Below are 19603 nucleotides of genomic sequence, written 5' to 3'. Positions count from 1 at the left end.
TATATAGTACTTCCAGACATCTCCTCCCCACTAAAGTCACTTGGGCTCTTCCATAGACTTCAGCTCCTGTTTTCATCAGACTCCATAATTACCTCCTAGAAGTTCTGCAACACCAGCCAGCAGCACCAACCCTCCTCTGATCTCATACACTTTATGTACAAAATTTTTTTTAAAAAAAGTTTAAATAATGCTGCTCTAAGTATGAAGAAAAATAGTAATCAAATTTTATGTCAGTGAACGATTTCATTTTTCATAATATCACGTCTCCTAAAGCATTTCCCATCTTCCTCAAAACAACCAGGGAAATTAATTCATGGCATAAAGACGCAGTGTTATCAAATACGATTTCACTACTAATTTTAATTTTTAGTTGTAAGTAGGATGTGGGTGAAAACAGAATTAAAAAGGGGTGTTTTTTTCCCACATCTTTCACACCCCTCTTAGTTATGCTTTGAAGCTTTATCAGCATTCCCTTGACACATTTTACTTAATATTGGTATGCCAGGAGTTTCTGGAGTAACTCTAGAAAACACTTACAGTTAGACTGTCCATGTCAAAGAACAGAACTTGCCAGCAGCACTTCAGAAGAAGCCCGTATCTTCTTCCAGAATCCCCCAAAATATGAGCAGATCTCAAGCACTCATGTAAACATGGGTAAGTCCAGGACACTGTCTTCAGATTTGCGACCACAGGCAGCAGCAGACCGCAAGGTCAGACTGAGTCGCCTCTTCCTAAGCCCTGGCTTTCCAGCAGCACATCACCAATTTATGCAGAATGCCAGGAGGTCTGCTCAGCAATTGCTTCAGCAACTATCCGGAGTTACGGGCTCCAGAAAACTTACTTGGAGGCTACACTAGCTTCCTTATGGATTTTTTGGTAAGGACTGAAGGGATTGTGAGAAGCCTGCTCTTTCCTTGCCTTCCTACTTCTCCATTATTCCCAAGCATATAGAAAATGAGGTTTTGTATAGTGTGTTGTGCAGCTGTTATAAAGATAATATTGAAGGGTAGCTTTGGAATCATTACACATTTGTGAGCTCTCCATCTGCCACCGTGTCATTACTGGAGGCACTGTAACTGCTGTTCCAGTCATTTGTGAACCCAGCGTGCCAGGTGTAAATTAGCAAGAGATCTGTGTGCTTTCAAGCTACACATACTAAAATGGAAAATAACACTGATAACAGCAATGATGTTAAACCTCTGGACAAAAGGCAGAGGGAGGTCCAGGAACTATGCATTGGAGAAGGGGCATCTCTGTTTTCCTCTCTAACTTCCTTTCCACTACTTGCCTGACCTTACCAAGGTCCTGGAGACTTGTCTGCTGAGACATCGTCTCATGAAGTCTAGGATCTCACTGCACATCTCTCCTCACGACCTTTCTCGCTGAGGGTATGTTAGTCTCTCAGCCCCCACAGTGCAACAGCTCTGCGGGGGTACCACTATGTTGCTGACACGGTTCCAGTTTCTTCAATGCAAAGACTCAACACACCCGCAGTTCACAGGGCTGATGGGCACCATCATGCAGCCAGGCGCCGAGCTGGATCGAAAACAAGTTTGTTACATTAGAAGTAGAGAATTTGTGCTTGGTCACCAAACATGATAAATTTCACATCTGAAGTGATAACCTGATTTAGAGTATACAGGAGATGTTTCTGTTTGGATGGCTGCTTGGTTTTTAATATATATATGAGGATAATGCCCTCACTGGTCATTAGGGCCCATAGGTATAGGTGGGATAATGCAGTTTTCTGTGTTATATTCATGTCTTTGCTGGGCATCAGAAGTTCCAGAAGAAGGAAAATAGTTGGAATGAAGCTTTCAAAAGTGATGACTTGTTTAGGAGAAGTAAACGTTGTATAGACTTGCATCTAGTAAATAAGGTGTCAGACCTCAATTGTAGTGAGAGCACTAGCCACTGACTTTTTGAAGAGATAATTTGTCTACCCCTGAAGCATATGATCTGTCAAGTGATCTACTTATTCATGCAGATTCTACACAACAGACTATTTTCCCTTATCTAACACTGAATGGAAAATACGTGTATCTGTAATTGACTCCATCAAAATCACATCAGTAATCATTAAACAGTAAATTCCTAAATGTCCAGTTAGGAAATACCACTCAGCTTAGACACATTTCCTTCTTTTTTTCCTTTTAACAACAGTTTATGGTCTTCTTTTTAAAATAGAAAAATGTGGGCGTTTTAGTATGAATAGCCACAGATATCCCCACCTTGGCCAAAGAAAGTAAGATAAGCAGTAAGTCCAATTTATTTTCCTTGATTCATTGCAAATTTTGATCACTGAGGCTTGGGACTTGACCTTGGCTTGGATTCTGGCTCATTGTGTCTGCATCACACTCACGTTGCTGTCTGTCATGGAGTGAATGGCCTTCCAGCCATTCACAGAGGGCTCTGAAGCAACAGTGAATTAGAATGACAGGCTTCAGAAACATTTGGTAAATTTCAATAATTTTTAGTAGATCAGCAAGGTATTTCCAAATTGTGTCCCCTTGCATGTTTGCAAAGCACATCATTTGCAAAGCAATTTGTTTGCCCTTCCCTTCCCAGTAGCCAACCGGCCTATGTACAGACACATATCTCTGTAGTAGAAATACTCCTCTGTGTGCTGCTTGTGACCAGAGAGGAGAGTATTGCTGGAGGGAATTAAAAAGAGAGGTGGTGTAAGTGGCAGGCAGGAGGCTGAGAGGGAGGAGAAGGGCAAAGGCTGGGGGATCTGGTGGGGAACCAGGCTGCGACAGCCAGAGAGGAGGTGCAGGGGCTGTGGGCAACTGGCAAGTGGTTGTAAGGCAAACAGATGGGAAGAGAGGCAGACGGGGGTTAGGACACAAATACATATTAATCCAAACTTCTTTAAATCAGATGGTCGCGGGAAAATGTGGTTTGCTTCCAGTCACTGCTAGAGATTGAACCAGATGATCTCAAGAACTGCCTTACAATTTATATTATTATTTTTTAAGCATCAGCCCTCCAAATTGCAACCATTTCACTTCACACAAGTGTGTAAGATCAAAGGGTTTTCCATACTACTTAATAGCTATTGTAGACAAAATCAGACCCCAGCATATAAGAACCCAACAGAGAGGTAATTTATTTATGGTATCATATATAAAATATGCTACAAGTAGGACTGGCATTTTTGAAATGGGTATTTTTTTTCATTTAAATCTGACATTGTTAGTAGCACATAAGATTCTTCAGCTTCTAGGGAAAAATCCACATATAAGAAATCCAGATGAAAAGCCCTATAATAATTAAAAACAAAAACAAAAACAAGACAACACAAAAAAGACCCAAACACCCAAAAAACCCACAGAGAAGAACCCTGTTAAAAGAACTGCCAGGAAAAAAATTGTTTCAGAGTGGATGATAAATGCAGATAGCAGATCAAGAAGCACAAACAAGCACTCGTCTGCTAGACCAGGGCTTTGAATTAACTTTAGTAGGCGGAGCCAGGAAGCAGCAATGAGGATAAAACAAACCATGTGTCCTGGAATAATTAGATAATTCTCTGACACAGCCCACACAGTTTTGGCTGGTTCAGGCCTGTTTCATGGCCAGTTCCCTGTGGTCCGATGTCGTCCTCCATCCATTTCCCTCACTCTGGACGAAGTTCCACTGCAACCACAAGCAGATGTTCTCCAGACTAAAATTCAGAACAGAGAAAACAAGCCATATCAGAAGGTTTAAATAGCTCGTGGGGTCCAACGGCATCTGCCCAAAACTGGCGATGCTTTGGAGAGCGTTTAAGAGCACACAAATGAGCACAAAGTAGGAAGGAGACATAATTTTATAGATTTAAATGTACCACAGCCTGTGCTCTTAAAATATCTCAGCACATCCATGGGGAAAAATACAGGGGGAACACCACATTTATGTGATTGCTTCTCAACATGTTGTACTCTTAAAAATGTACATCTGTCATTCGAGACGATTTATTGTGCTCTTTACTTGAAGCTGTTGTCAGTCCACAAGAATCGTTTCACTAATTTACAGCTGTGTCAAATCAAAGCCTTTACAGAGCTGCCATTTTATCCGGATTATTTTTAGCTCAGGTGTTTCACTGACATGGATGCAGCAATACGTTGTGATCAAGGAGGACCTGAGCAGCCAGACTGCCAAGAGCAGCTATTCATCAGGTGCCGGCTGACTCCTTGGCTTTTAATGCGTAAAATGAGTAACTAAAAATTACTGAGGTAGCCGCTGATAAGGCCGCCTCACCGCAGTTAACAGGAGCGGACAAACGCTGTCCTGATGAATACTGACGCTGCCTTCTGGAGCCAGTTAGTGAATACCGCCAAATTATTAGGAAAAATTGAGTATAAAGTGTAGGGAGCGTCGCGATTGCTTAACACCAGTATTTTGTGCCTCCTCTTCCCCCTGCGGATGAAATCACTGCGGACCCACAGGTTCCCTGCCTGCAGCCCCGCGCTGTCGCGCCCGGACCCCGCCAGCAGCCCCCGCAGCCGCACGCAGCGCCGGGGCAGGGGCAGCGCGGCAGGGGCTGGGCGCGCAGCCGCTCCGCTCCCGGCCGGGACATGGCGGTGCTGCGCGGAGCGGTGCGGTGCGGAGCGGGGCAGTGCAGTGCGGTACGATGTGGTTCGGTGCGGTGCGGAGCGGAGCGGTGCGCAGCCCCCGCGCCCCGGCCCGCCCCGGCCCGCCCCGGCCCCCGGGCGGCCAATGCGCGGGCGGGGCGGGCAGAGCCGGGGCGAACGTCGAACGCAACTTTCTCACCTTGAAGGGGCCAAGCGCTGCCTGTGCTTCCCCGCCCGCCTCCCCGGGAGGGCCCTCCGACGGCCCGGGCTTCCCCCGCCAGCTGCCCTCCGCCCCCCGAGCAGGACAGAGCCGAGGCGGGGGGCGCCGCTGGCGATCATCCCCCTCGGTCCCCGCCGGCCGGGGCGCCGGGCGGCGGGCAGCGGCGGCGCGGCGGGGCTCGATGCGGCGGCCATGGGGCGCGGGCCCCCCCTCGGACCGTGCCTGCTGCGGGCGGCGCTGCTGCTCGCCCTCTGCCCCGCCGCCGCCGGCGGCACCTGGATGTGAGTAGCCGGGCGCGGGAGGGAGGGCTGCGCGGCGCCCGTCCCCTCGCGTCCGCCGGGCCCGGCGCTGACGGGGGGGCTGCTTCTGCAGGTGGCTGGGCATCGCCGCCGCCGGCGGGCCGGAGAAGCCGGGCTGCGCCAGCCCGCCGCTGAGCCGCCGGCAGCAGGACCTGTGCAGGCAGAAGCCGGAGCTGGTGCCCGCCATCCGGGAGGGAGCGCGCCTGGGCCTCCGGGAGTGCCGCAGCCAGTTCCGACACGAGCGCTGGGACTGCCGCTCGCCGCCCGCCGCCCGCCGCGGACCCGCCGCCGCCGCCTTCGGGCACCAGCTCAGCAGCGGTGAGTGCCCGCCCCGGCGGGGCCGCCGGACCGCAGGTGCCTCCGCCGCCGGCCCGCCGGGGCAGGGAGGGGCGGGGGCTCGGCCGGCTGCCCCCGGCGGGGCTCGGGGTGCCGCGGGGCGGGCGTCGGGAGCGGCCGCAGAGCCGGCCGGGGGAGCGCCGTCGCGGCGGGCGGGCCCCGCACCGCCCCGGGAGGCTCCCGCGGGTACCCGAAGCGCGCCGAGCAGACAGAGCCTGCCGTTGGCTTTCCAGCAGTCTTGCCGCTGCTGCTTGCGATACTTGCTTGAGACGTCCGCGGGTGACGGTGCCCTTAACTACATCCACTTAACTGTGTTGAAATGCTGTTATTCTTAGGCTGATGTCGAGTTCATCCCCTTATGTCATAATTACTAAATGAGTGGGGTAATGACACACAGGATTTCAAAAAGGGCATTTGACTGCAGGTAAAAAGTCTGCGTGCAGCACCACAGGTGACGTGAATTGCTTCAAAAATGTATCACGTGTGCTCAGTTAGGCAGTATTGCTCGGCACAGCAAGACCAAAGCTGCTTTCATTGCGTGAACTAAAATGGGAATTACTGAAATTTACACTGAAAGAGGGACATTTTGTTTGTATGAAATGGCAGTATCAAAGGTCTTGATCCTGCAAGTGGTGTTTGAGTGCTGTGCTCCATGATTTCAGCATAGCCATTGATGTGAACTGATGTATTGCAGTACTTCATTTTGTGTTTGTGCAATCTTCGCTTCATACTACAACAGTGAAAAAGTGCCAAACTAACCATGAAAATGTAAAATGCGCAATAAAAAGTCAGGCACCTTCCTAAAAGGAAAAGAAAAACAAACAAACAAACAAACAAAACAACCAGGGAGCAGTTTACTGTGTGTAGCCATATGTAGTGTGTGTTAGTCCTCCTGTAAATGGGAAGGACTGTTCCTGTAGACCCTTGTGTCTACAGAGTGTCACCGCTATCCCACAAAGCCTCACTAGCATGCCCTGTGGAAGCATTTTATGGTGGTACCAGCACCACAGACTAATGCAAACGGGAGAAGCAAAAGAAACTTCCCTGCCTGTGAGCAGAAACTTGGGGGACTGGAAATAACAAATTGTTTTTACAACACTGAAAATCAGCACAGTGAAGCTTTAGCTACAGCTAACGGCCAGTCATTGATTTTCAGTTTGCTGCACACGGTTTAAAGATCTGTGTTTCGTTATACCAGAAGTCTCAGAGAACGGGGCTGGCTTAGGAGGCCCAGGCAGGTCCCTCCAGGATTCATCTGCCGTATAGTGTAACAGTTCAAGGCTTTCTATACTGCTGACTTTCCCATGGCCAGCTTGTTCTAGGAAAAGCACGTAGCCTAAATACCCTCGTGCCATCCTGATTTCTGCCTGGTTTAAGATTCTTGGGACTGTTTGCAGCCTTTGTGAATTAGAACAATCTCTATGTCTGCTAAATTTAGCATGAGGTAAGTTCTGGCCCTGCACCAAAGGAACCTGGGTTCCTGACAGCTTCAGGTTCCTCCTCCGAGATCTGAACTAACCTTTTCTTCCTTCTTCAAATCAATAGAAATAGTGAAAAGCAGAGTGGGGAGTAAGGGATTGGGGGCGTGGTTTGTTTGGGGGTTGGGTTTTTTTATTATTATTAAAGCTAAATGGCTTGAAAGTTTATGTGGCAAATAAAGTTCCCAACCAGATTTAGAAAGGAGTTACCAAAAATCGCATGGTACAAGCAGCCAGAAACAGCACTGTTAATCGCATGGTCATATGGAGAGGCCCCAAAGTCTTTCTTGGAAGTGAATATCTGCTCCTTTAAACAAGTTAACTCCACGGACCAAGCTGGGATGGCTTTAAACTTGTGACTGTTCCCTTTTAATAATAGTCTGGCTTGTAAAATCGCTTTCTATGGCTCCGCCAGGAAGGTAGTGAGAGGGAGTTATGAAGTAATATATTCGTGCCTTGCTTTGTAGGCACGAAGGAGACCGCGTTCATATACGCAGTGACGTCAGCGGGCCTCGTGCACTCGGTGACACGATCGTGCAGCGCAGGGAACATGACCGAGTGCTCCTGCGACACGAACCTGCGGCACGGCGGCTCAGCCAGCGAGGGCTGGCACTGGGGCGGCTGCTCTGATGATATCCACTACGGAATGTCGTTCAGCAGAAAGTTCCTGGATGTGCCCATGAAGAACGTAACAGGCAAGAGCGGGAGCGGACTGGCAGCGATGAACCTGCACAACAACGAGGCTGGCAGGCAGGTAGGTGTCACCGTTCAGAAGTGACAGCGGTTGCATGTTCGCCTGCGTTGACAAAGTGGCATCAACCGAACGAGGCCAGTCCTTGACTCCAGGTACAGATGGTGGCAATGGCAAGAGCAGCACTGACATCGCCACAGCAAACGCATACAAACTGGGAATCAGAGCTAGTTTTAGCTAAGTAAACTCCACAGGTTATAATAAAATCCACAAAATAAGAATTAGACCTGACATGCTAATCCAAGTTATTTTAATCAGGTATTTGATAATCTGTAACAAACTTGAAATAGTCTTGTAACCAGCATAATAATACATTAGGATTTTCTTCACTGTTTATTCTGTTTTTATCATGACCTGCATTTTTAATTCTCTCTAATCCTGAATGAGCAGGCAGACTGGATAGGAGGCATTGTTACCCACCCACAGTCCGGAGTCCCCAGCTGAGAGCAGAAGTCTAAAGTTGTTCAGAGAGGAAATCCAGAGTTAAACTTTTCTTTTAAAAGGCAGGATGGAAATGACACCTGTACTTTAAAGTAGCTCACTGGTTAGGGAAGTCATCAGAGAAGTGAGAGGAGACTGGTTTTGGATAACTCTTCTTCAGCCAAAAGGGCTTCAAACCCACGGTTGCAGAGGAAAAGTGTGAGTGGGTGGGTGACATCGGGTCCTCCTGTCCTGTTCTGCAGAGGATGCAAAACAGCCCGTACAGGGAAATGTGAGTCCATAATTTAGTGCTTGGGGCTTACATCCAGAACGGCAGAGACTTGGATTCTGGTTCTTGCTTGAAAATTACTTTCTCTGCTTTACCTTGGAGTTTTTAACTTCATAAGGGTTTAATGGTTCTTTCTGGCCCCATAACACTTTAAATCTGTTCTGCTCGGTGACACAGCTGTAACTAAAGAAAAGAAATGGAGACCCTCTGGTTTTGACTACCCATATTGATGGACTCCATTGTAACTCAGTAATTTCCTATAGCCAGAATCAGAATCAGTGGGTTTTACTGAAAACAACTTTCCTATCCAGCATAGACAGGGAATAGTCATAGTAAGCATAAGAGCCATGGTAGTATCATTGCAAAGTATTTTAATTTAAACTAACTTTTGCAGTTTACAAGGTAACACATGCTATTTAATTTCATTGAGTTATATAGTTGGAAAGCCGGAAGATCTTTCAGGGACATAGGCCCTTTTCAGGGCTGAAGTAGAAGAAGCAACGTTAAACGTGATTAGATGCTGAGAACAGTTACTATGAGTTTAATTAGATGCAGTCAGCTAAATCATCTCCAAGGAAGGGTGGTTGGTATTGTGTAGTAGGGGATGTTAATAAGAACAGAAGATTAAATGATTACTTCCTTAGAGAAAGAGCAAAGGGTCATCTATCACATTTGTAGAGAGAGGTAGTTAAGGGAGGATATAATAATTGCCGTAAACTTCTCTCTCTTTTTTAATGATTTTTAGTAGACAGTACAGATAGGAATTTTTGTTTTAATACTCATGTTTGTCATTAGACAGTGCCATTTACTCGGATTAGGGTGACAGTGGAAGTGTAGGGAAGAAGACTGCAAGGCTCCAGAGGCGCTTCAAAGAGAAAGATGTTTTTTCTGTGCTCTGGTGACAGCGACACAGGTCTTTTCTGTGATACCCTGTTGTCTTGTCTGCCTTTAGCTTGATGTTAGCAGCAGCAGTAGTTTGCTGTCCTTCTGTCTTCGGTGACAGTGTTTTGTGCTCTTCTCGTACCGTTCCTTGTGCCCGTCACTCATTGCTGCAGGTGTGCCAGCACAACCGGCTGGAGCCTTCGGCTTTAACCACCTCCGCTCCTTGCCCCCCTTCCCCCTGCCCCCCACCCCCCAGAATACCTAGGAGAGAGACTTTTGGTGTTGCTTTCTTTAAAGTTGTATCTGTCCCCTGATCTCATCTGTAGCGGTCACACAGACAGCTGAGCCGCCCACGTCACAGGGGAAGGACGGACTGGCAAAGGGGAATTGTGCATTCAGCTCAAGAGAACGTATTTTCTAACAGTGAGCTAAAGCTACAGGGGATTGGAAGATGTGGTTAAGTGAGTCTTCATTTGCCATGAATGGTATTTTTGAACAGGATCTGAGTTATCTTAGGTGTCAGCTGTACGCATGAAGATATAATAAATTCTGAGTCCACGTCTTTAATGTCGGGCAGCTATAGTATCTTCTACTACTATTTGTGTTGAGTGGTACTTCTTACCATATGGGACATCATGATGTCAGTGTTTTAGACTAGGCTGTCAGTCTCTGGCAATGTGGTAGAATCTGGCCCAACAGAATCTATTAGGTCCTGAGGACCTTTTGGGGTTTCAGGCTTTTCATGATCCTGAGCTCTCTAGCAAGCTGTCACAGGCTTATTTGGTGTGCATGATACATACGCTCATTCCCTTTCTGAGACACTGTGTGTTTTTTAAAAAAAACATCCACTACAAGCCTGAAAGACCAGAAGACCCTTATTTCACTGATTTTGTATCAATGGTATATTTGTTGTTCATTATCTTGGAAGAAAACACACAGAGTAGTCAGCTTCCATACACAAATGTTTTGTAACTTAATGGCAAACTGTATGGTAAAGCAAAAATTTTTACCACTGTCCGGAGTGAAAGAGAATGTTTATTGTTGGTTCTTGGGATTTCTAGCAGCAATATTAGCTGAAGTAAAGTTCAGCAGATCTCTTCATTTTTGTAGTTTCAAAATCCTCAACTAGATGTTGGAAAATGTTGACCTTTGTGTTTTGGTGCTTACAAGAAGGATTTTTTGCAATATATTTTGGTACCTTATGACCTTTTGTAGCAAATACTATCATGTTCCTTGTTCTGTGTCTTGCAAGAGCCGTCTTTCAGGGACAATACTTCTGTATTTGTTTGGACTTACTAATGGAACTGGTATGTGTAGAATTCTCTTGTTCCTTTCCCACTTCCATACAAAGTGTGATTTTACATTTCTACATCTCATAGTTAAATCCAACATATATCAATTATTTTAAAATAGTAAGGATCCTTCGACTGAGTTGACCACTGTTTAGGATACTAACCTGAACCTCAGAAGATCCAGATTTCACTCCTTATTCTGCCACAAGATAAATGTTCGTAATCTTTTAGCACTGTAAGTTCAGTGTACTTAGATGTGCATCCGTGACTTGGGCACCTCTGCTCCTTATATAAAAGGATGAGAGGAGTCAGGCACTATGGGTTGACTGTTATTGTATTGGTATTTTTTTACTGATGGAATAATTCTGCTCAGTTTTCCACTTGTGGAAATATATTTGATCTATAGGACTTGTGTTCTGACACTGCAATATCTTGTCTCATCAGAGAGTTTTATTTTTACTGATACTTGTGGGTTAGTAACAGACCCATCAGCAGTCTGCAAGTGTTCTTAAAAGTGCTGTACCTCCGGTAGGATATGTGCTTGTCTTCATCAGTAGTCCTATTAGTTCTACCGGCGGCTTAAATTGGGATTTTGATCGCAGACATCAGTTTCCATTGCAAAACAAGTACTGGCAGCCCCTGTCTCACTGCTGAGAAAGTGCCTGCAAACAGAGAGCTTAGCTTGGAGCTACTAAGTGTTAATTGGCATTGAGGGGTACACAAACTGTGATCCACTGACACTCCTTCGCTGCAGACCAGTCTCTGCTTTCTGCCCATCCGCCTGCTCAAACTACACCTTCCCACCCCACACTGCTCCCTCTGTTAATTGCATTGGAGCAGTGAAAGGAAGTCAGTTTAAAGAAGTTTCTACAGGGTATTTTTTAACACAGACCAGTATTCAGCACTGTATTCATCACTTAACCCTGCACTCTTGTTGCACTAGAACCACCAGGGCTGAGGGCAACGAGCGGCAACAGGGGCAAGAGGAGCTGCTCAGGTGGGTTTGTAGCTGGATGCAACGCGCGTGGATCCAGCTCAGTTCAACACAAATCATCTCCCACAAGCACTCAGTCACTTCCATGACCTGCCTAAAGAAACCTGAAAACCTGCCCCAGCTCGCACAGGACACTTCTATCCACTGTGTTTCTGTGAGTAACATTGCTCCTCTGAAGTTGTCCGTGAAATTTTGTTCCTTAGGGAGAGTCCTTTCACAGTTTCATGAATAACTGAAAAAAAAATCACTCTGTGAATCTAAAGGTGTGGAACTGAGCACTGGTGGTGGAGTCAGTCTGGAAGTCACGCTCACAGTAACTCTGCATCCCAGTAACTCCGAGGGCTGCTGAGACACAGGCGTGCACTGCAGCTGCATCCCACCACAAGGCTGCGTTGGCTCTATAGGCACCATCTTTGCAAGAAAACAGCAAGAGAAGATACCAGCTCCTAAATTTTGCCAGATGTTCAACTATGGGAGTTTGTTCATTAAAGTTCACGTGACAGCCTGAGATACAGTGGCGTGTGTTGTGATCAGCCAAAGCAGTATGTCAGTTCCCTGTGCTGGCAGTAGACGCAACCCAAGATACGCTTGAGTTCAACCAGAAAACTTGCCCATCCTCGCAGCTAGGAAGCAATAGCCTGGGGTCATGTGCAACTGTGATGACGCCATCAATCATTCTAAAACAGAGTGCATCAAAGCTCCCTGTGAGAATCCTGAGCAGCACAGAATAAAAACGCAAATGTATGTAACTTCTGTGGATGTTCTCAGTCCTTCCACACTCACATTTGTAGTTCTTGCATTCATCTGATTGGCCATACACTGATAATATATGCTGCATTTTTTGTAATTTGATAACAGCCCAAGACTCCAGCATCAGTTTCTGCTCCTGTTTGGAAAGTCTGTCTCACTTTATTTTCATTAATTCATCCTTAGAGAAAGACTCTTGAGTGTCATCTGCTGGGCTGCTTGCCCACCTGGAAGTAACTTACCCTTAGCACCTAGCAGGTATGTCCATTGCTTCTTCTGACAATTTCTGGATCCTTCTGCTTCATCCAGATTTTATTATGCCTGATTCCAGCAGGTTTGGAAGTGCACTTCTTTATCCAAGCGAAATGTTATATTTTTCTCCTGTTGTTTCTTCCCTAGTTGTTACCCTGTCATACTGCAGTGAAAGCAAGGATTACACCTGTAACCTTATAAATCTTATAGCACAAAGTGGTTTCAAAGTATCTTGAGATTTTAGTTATTTGCCTTGATACAAATAATTAATCATTAGAAACTGGAAAATATTATTAAATCCCTTTTGTTCATAAATTGTGTGTAAAATTTACCTTCTGATACTGTATTTCTTTTTTTCCTTGACATTTTATTCTAAGACTTTCTGTCCTTGGATCTCAAATTCTCATCTGCCTTAATCACTGTTACATCCTAACGATGCATATTCTGACTACCCAGTGATTTCCTTATTGATAGATTCTTGAAATACAAGCTCAAGGTCAAGTCTGTTCTATTAAACAGAAACTAACCTGTGAAGGAGAGAAGATAACGACCCACCAGAATTACTGCCGGTTGATTTGCCATTGAAAGAGTCTACATGTGCTCTGGGGTGAGGGTCTGCTTGTTGCAATGTTCTTATTTCTTCCAGGATAGGGAAAATTCTCCAATCCCAAAAGCGATCCACAGCATCTGGAAATACCTCCTGTACCGGTGCATCGCTTCACCAGGTGTAGCTTGCAAAGGCAAATGGCTGTACTAGGTCAGGCCATCCACCTACTCTTTAATGCTAATTCTTTGAATGCCTTGCTTGTTTGGCTTCCGTAGTAACCTCTGCCAACAAATAGGTCTTGTTCATTCACCAAAGATGTGACTGCAAGCAAACACTTTGGTCATGTGTATTTTTAATAATGTTTGTAGAGTTATATGTAAATACCAACTCAGGCTTGCGTCAATAACTTTGTGGCAGAATGTGCCAGGAGGCCTCAGCTCCAAACGAAATCAATGGATTTAACCCCATTGCATTCCTCCTAAACTTCGGTGACCACATTCACCATGAGGAAAAGTCCCAGTTTAACACACAGGGTAGAAACAGCTCATTTTATCTGCTCCGTGCCTTGACTAGCTCTGAAAATTTGAGGATGGCATTTGTGCTGCCTGAGTGGCAAACAGGCAGCCTGGGACTTGGGTTTATTTCTGGTCCTGCACGGGGTCAGTAGAGCTCGGTAGGATTTCAGGGCTCTGATATCACCGGAGAAATGAGGCTTAGGAACAGGCACAAATGAAACTTCTTTCTCAGGCAAAACCAGAGGAGGGAGTTGGATAGATTTGGCTTCTATTTTTTTCTTCCCTAAGGCAGTTTGAGAAAGATGTAGATTGACGGCAGTTAGTATTTGTGGGGGCTGTGGGGTAAAGGAAGGTTTAGGGTGAAATGTAATAAACATCATGAAGTTGGGGGTGGGATGGTGAGGGTGGGGGTGTTTTCTTCCCCATTTTGTGGGAAATAGTGGTTTCTGCACAGAGGAATAATTTGAAACTGTATTGGCCTTGCTGCATGAGAAATTTCAAGGGAAATTTACTTTGAGTTAATTTAAATGTCACACTTTCTGTTACATTTCCCAATTGCCTTGATTGTGGAAATTAAATATGGGGGGGAAGGTAAGTAAAACAGAAGACGGTAACATGGGCTTTCCACACCATTAACCAGCAGCCCGTAGAGTCCACATGATGGCTTCAGAAAGTATATTGATGGAAAGGTAAAGCAAAACAAAACCAAAATTACAATACCTTGTCCTTTTGCTGTATCTGTGCATGCGATGATTTCTTCTCTGCAGTTTTCCAAACTCTAATGTGAGATGTGTCACAATTGTATAATTTTATACTATGATTATTGGATATTCCAGAAGGAAGTATTGTATTGATTGTCTGCTGACTGAGTTGTAGTCCCATGTAAAGAAAATTACTACTTGTTTACAGATTCCAGTTCTTTGAGGCTTGGTCTCCTGTAAACTGAGTCAAAATTCTTGTGTGTTGCAAAAGCTTAACGCAGTGCTGCAGACTGCTGTTGTTGGTCAGACAGTTACTGCTGAGCCCAGTGCTTGCTTCTGTAGGGGCGTGGAAAAGTCGCCCATCTAAGGGCATTTTAATGTTGGTAATAACTGTGGAAATTTTGTGAAAATGTTGAAAGTTATAAAAGTAATATGAATGCAGCTATCAAATTGTGTTAAATAGAGCCATTGCAACTGAAACACTAGAAATGTGTGATAGTACTAGTATGCCTGAATTACAAGAACAGGGCTTGATCCTGTAAGTGAGAAGCACCTGAGATCTATTCCAGAATACCTGAGCTGAAGACACCTCTGCTGAGCTATAGTGGCTCCTTTGATTGACAGACTTTCTGCGGAGCTCAGAGATGTGAGCATCCTCCTGCTTTTCCAGCACAGGTCTGCCCCGAGGTGCCTCCAGGCTGGACGTTGCGCTGCTGCAGGTGCTGAGCCGTGCTGGTCACACAGACTCTGTTGTGCGACCTCAAGCCGTTCCTGTGGCCTGAGTTACAGACTGTCGTGAGTGTTTAGCGACCTTGATGGTAGCTGCAAGGCACCCTTAAAAGGTGGCATAGACCTGCCCAGTAAATGTTTCCGATGTGGGAACAGTGCCGTTACCTGCTCTGTCCGTGCTTCCCCTCCTGCTGTTCCCCATGACAACTGTTTACATTCCAGCGGTGGGAGGAGTGACACAGGACATGTCCTTTCAGGTATTCAGGATTTTCCAGAATGAAAAGCCAGCCAGAAATACAAGTTTTCGTTATTGTGATTCAGTATGGCTACGTTACTGCCATTGCAAAGTGCAAATGCAGAGCACTTCGGAAGATCTGGCTTCTCATAGTGGGGGTCCGGAGTTGGAAACCTGATTTCTAACACGTATCCTCCTGTGTTCTGGCTTGCCATTCTCTGAAATGGCAAAGGTAGCTGTAATATCAAATACTTTGGGACCTCTGTGTTACTGATGTCAGGCAGTATTCCTAATGAATGGAAGACCACCTCCAAATGTCGTTCTTCCTTTGCTTTCAGGCTGTAGCGAAGCTGATGTCAGTGGATTGCCGTTGTCACGGTGTTTCTGGGTCCTGCGCGGTGAAAACTTGTTGGAAAACAATGTCTTCCTTTGAAAAGATCGGCCGGTTTTTAAAGGATAAGTATGAAAACAGCATACAAATATCAGACAGACTGAAAAAAAAGCTACGCAGGAAAGAGAAAAGCCAACGGAAAATACCAATTGGGAAAGAAGACCTGCTGTATGTGAACAAATCGCCCAATTACTGTGTCGAAGACCAAAACCTGGGGATTCCTGGGACTCAGGGAAGGGAATGTAACCGCACCTCGGAGGGACCCGACGGCTGCAACCTCCTCTGCTGTGGGCGTGGGTACAATACCCACGTGGTCAGGCACGTGGAAAGGTGTGAATGCAAGTTTGTCTGGTGCTGCTACGTGCGCTGCCGGAGGTGCGAGACCATGACTGATGTACACACCTGCAAATAAGAGGAATTACAGAAAACACGGCTAAACCCTCCTGCACTGTTTGGTACACACAATGCCGCACAGGCAGCAATTACTCTTACCATGTGGGATCGCAGGGGGGATCAGCCTCGTGGGGAACAGCATTGCCAAGCAGTGGGTAGCCCAAGCATCTGGCATATGAAAGAGCAACCGAGTGAACAGCAGCCTGCAAGCAGGGACAGCTAAAACAACAGAAAGGGGCGCCTGATGACACATATGACCATGTAAATCCATGAGCAGGGACAGACCCTAAACTTTCCAAGTCTTTAGTAGCCGTAACGTCCTGAAGATCGATGTGGTCAGTAGGCGTAGTGGAGAAAACTCAAGATCTCGTTAGCCAGAGGCTGAAGAGTTAAAAGGGCATATAAGATATAATCCTTATGTCTGTATTTTTAAAACTGCAACTAGATGGATCCACTAGATGGTTCATTTCTGCAGGCCTAAAAAAAAGCAAAAGGTAGGGGAAGTGTTCTGCTGTTGACCATGAAGCATTTGCTTTGCAACCCTTCGGGAAGCTATCTTCTGCATAATATGCAGAAAAGCATCTGGTACGGGGAAGCACGTATGACTGCAGAGAGCCAGGCACTGCCTGAGTGGACGAGGAGGGTCCGTCAGTGTGGAACAAGCTGTGTCCAGAGCAGAGCAGCTGGAGCACAGCTTGATGAATGTGAACGGTGTACCAAATAGCAACCTCGGGATTTTTTATAGGTTGTCTTTCAAATGCAGAAAGGACAGGTCTGAGGAGGGACAGAAATACAGTTCGATATTTGAAGGAAATAAAATCCTTTTGCAGGCATTTCCTCAGTATCTGCACACACAATCAGCTGATCATCACCCCACTGTTGGACTGCATGCAATCACCTGCTACGTTCAACCATCTCACTGGTGGTTCACCATCATTTTCACAATTATCCATATGAGATTTAGCCCAAAGAAATCTGCCATAAAGTAAAAGGTTTTTTAAAACATTGCTTTCTCTTACAGAAGCAGCAGCTAGAACTTTTCATTAGGTTGCACCCTCATACACAGTGTAATTTCTGGATTGGCTCACACCACTAAAATATTTAAACTGTTATTGATAACATTTTCTCCCCCTCCATATGTTGGCTCAGTTTTCTTTTACATCTGTGAAAGGTTGTTTATTTTTATGCAGTGATTTAATGCCTGGCTTAAAAAGCAACATGTGAAAGGATTTCTGTTGTTTAAATGTGCAAAGACCTATTTTTGATAAGACAAGAAAGTTTATATTTTGTAAATATTTAAATTATGCAAGTTATGTAAAAGGTTTCCAGAACAAATGTGATAAGAATACAGCCTTTGACATTTGTTTGTTAGATATTCATTACTATTGTAGTAGCCTTTAACTGATCTTTATGTGCATGTGCAGGGGGAAATTAGTTAGAGAATTACATGTGTTCTTTTTTTACCATCAGGGTGCTTATAATTATTTCAATTAATACACACTTACTATGATTTTCTAAATGACCAGCTAATTATTATTCTGTGTACTTTTTTTATTCTTTTAAATTATTTTACAACCTCAACTCCAGCGGTAAATACAGAACTCCCACTGACATCAAGGGGACTTGCAAGGGTTTGCAATCCCTTGACTGATTCCACACAAACAGTCAGTTTTTAGAAGGAAATCATATTAGACAGTTTGGTTGAGGCTTTCCAAGTTATTTTGAGGAATTAATTTCCTCATTGACATTTATTTTCCCATGAAATATGGTGACCAGATTCCCTGTCACTCTTTATTGGACATGTAGCTCAGGAAGAAGCAAACAAAACCTGTGTTGTGGTACATCATTGCCTTATGTGGACTGTTTTAGGAACATCAGTTCAGCAACCAAGAAGTCCTTTATCTGATGGTTCTTTTTGGACCTTCCCTCCACATCTGGCCAGTCTGTCTCCATTGACCTAGCCAAATAATTATGCTGAGGCCACAAAATCTGCGATCTGTGGGAAGGATTTTCAGCATAGCAGTTTCTGTCACCAAAGGATTCAATACCCTCCCTGTGAAAACTTGGATGGGGAGGACACATCCTGGTGGAAGACCCTGAAGAGAAAGTTGTGAAGCCCCAGGTGTTCCCATCTTCCAGCAAGGAAAGTAAACCCACAGGCTCCACAGGCTGTGCCACAGCACCTATCAGCCACACGGATGGGACATGCTGCTGTTCACTATTGGTATGAAGGTGGTGTAGAGACCACCTCTCTCTCTTTCTGCATCTGTCCTACACCAAGCTACTGGCAGAGGTAAGTGCCTTGGTTGCCCTACGTGAGACTGCTCCTCGCCGTACCTACCGCTGCTGAGTTCCGTGCTGAGATCACCACCGTTTTGTTGCATGGGGCTCCAGCAGGGAGATGGAGATCTGCTGAAGAAGCCCCAGTCTGTGTCTCAAAACTACCTTAGCTTTTCCTGCACCTAAAGGTTCTAACACACCTGACCTGTAAAGGAAAATCACCAATGTACTTCTTGTATGCCTTAACTCCTGGCAGGGGAGAAAATGGGGAGAAAATGGTCCTGGACTCCTGGATTTAAGATCAGCCTCAGGGATTTCACCAGGAGAAAATCTCAGTGAGCTGTTTCTGTGGATTTGAAGGGGAAGGGCACTCACAGCATTGCAAGGAGACGTGGGGCACTCATGATGCAGCCAGAGCAGTCAGGGTGTCTCTTGCCTGCTTGGCTAGCCAGTATTTAACACTGCATTATTTTTGAGAGGTCATCTAGTTAAAAAAAAAAAAAATATATCTTTTTGTTCTTAAATGTTGTTAATAAAAGATTTTTTCTGGTTTTTGGGGGGGGGGGGAAGTTTATTTTTTCAAAGAATTACAAAAGGCAACAAAGGTGAGTGGTAACACACTTGGTTTATGAAACCTACAATGGCTGAGCAAGCAAGGTAATGGGTTTGAAGCTTCGCTGGCAGCCGAAGGTCCCATCTTGCCTCTGAGGAGCTGAAGAGAGCTGTTTCATGGGAGGTGGCATTGCCCTTTCTGTAGTGAAGGCAGAGCACCGGTGAGAGCAAGCACATGCGGTCTGGGGGGGCTGCTGCTCGCTCTCCTGCTGCACTAACGTCGGGGCTGGGGGGGCGAAGCACAAGCGAAGCTGAGTGTGTTGGGGAGACTGGAGCATGACCCCCCTCTTTACCTACCACAGCTGAAACTGCACTTTAAGTTAAGCGCCATGCAGCTCTGGATGGGCAGTATCTGTAAAAGCAATTCTGAACAGGATCAGGGTACGTAGTGGCATCGGGAATTAGCTGACATCTATTGCAGCATTTATTCCATAAAACTGCCTTTATTCCTTCCACACTCTGGAAAAGCTTTCCTTGGGTGAGAGCGAGAGGGAAAACCATCTGCAAGACAGCGTGCCCTCACCTTCAAAGAGGAGCCTATGTACAAGATACGTGGTTCAGCTACTTTTGTGGGCATATGGCACTGGGATGAATTTCATTTACTCAGTTTAATAGGATGGGGTTTTTTCCCAGTGCTGGGACAGAAGGGTCAAGGTTGTTGACTTTGAAAACATAGATTTATAATAC

At 45.6% G+C, this 19603-nt stretch overlaps 1 protein-coding gene across 1 annotated transcript; it reads left to right on the top strand.

Moving 5' to 3' along the window:
• The first annotated feature begins 4807 nt into the window (after positions 1 to 4807).
• On the top strand, positions 4808 to 18799 carry WNT16 (Wnt family member 16). The gene is made up of 4 exons (XM_056341993.1): positions 4808 to 5054; positions 5146 to 5390; positions 7354 to 7640; positions 15579 to 18799. The coding sequence occupies exons 1-4, from the start codon at positions 4966 to 4968 to the stop codon at positions 16041 to 16043; spliced, it is 1086 nt and encodes a 361-aa protein (XP_056197968.1). The 5' UTR covers positions 4808 to 4965; the 3' UTR covers positions 16044 to 18799.
• Positions 18800 to 19603: the final 804 nt, after the last annotated feature.

The sequence above is a fragment of the Falco biarmicus genome, chromosome 5, assembly GCF_023638135.1.
Source record: "Falco biarmicus isolate bFalBia1 chromosome 5, bFalBia1.pri, whole genome shotgun sequence".
In the NCBI taxonomy this organism is placed as follows: Eukaryota; Metazoa; Chordata; class Aves; order Falconiformes; family Falconidae; genus Falco; species Falco biarmicus.
This window is presented reverse-complemented; position numbering and strand designations above follow the sequence as displayed.

Bases quoted from the DNA above. Each gene is read 5' to 3' on its own strand.
- WNT16 (XM_056341993.1), top strand. From the start codon at position 4,966: ATGGGGCGCGGGCCCCCCCTCGGACCGTGCCTGCTGCGGGCGGCGCTG. The intron at 5,055-5,145 runs GTGAGTAGCCGG...CTGCTTCTGCAG, and splicing joins GCCGCCGGCGGCACCTGGAT to GTGGCTGGGCATCGCCGCCG. The intron at 5,391-7,353 runs GTGAGTGCCCGC...CTTGCTTTGTAG, and splicing joins CGGGCACCAGCTCAGCAGCG to GCACGAAGGAGACCGCGTTC.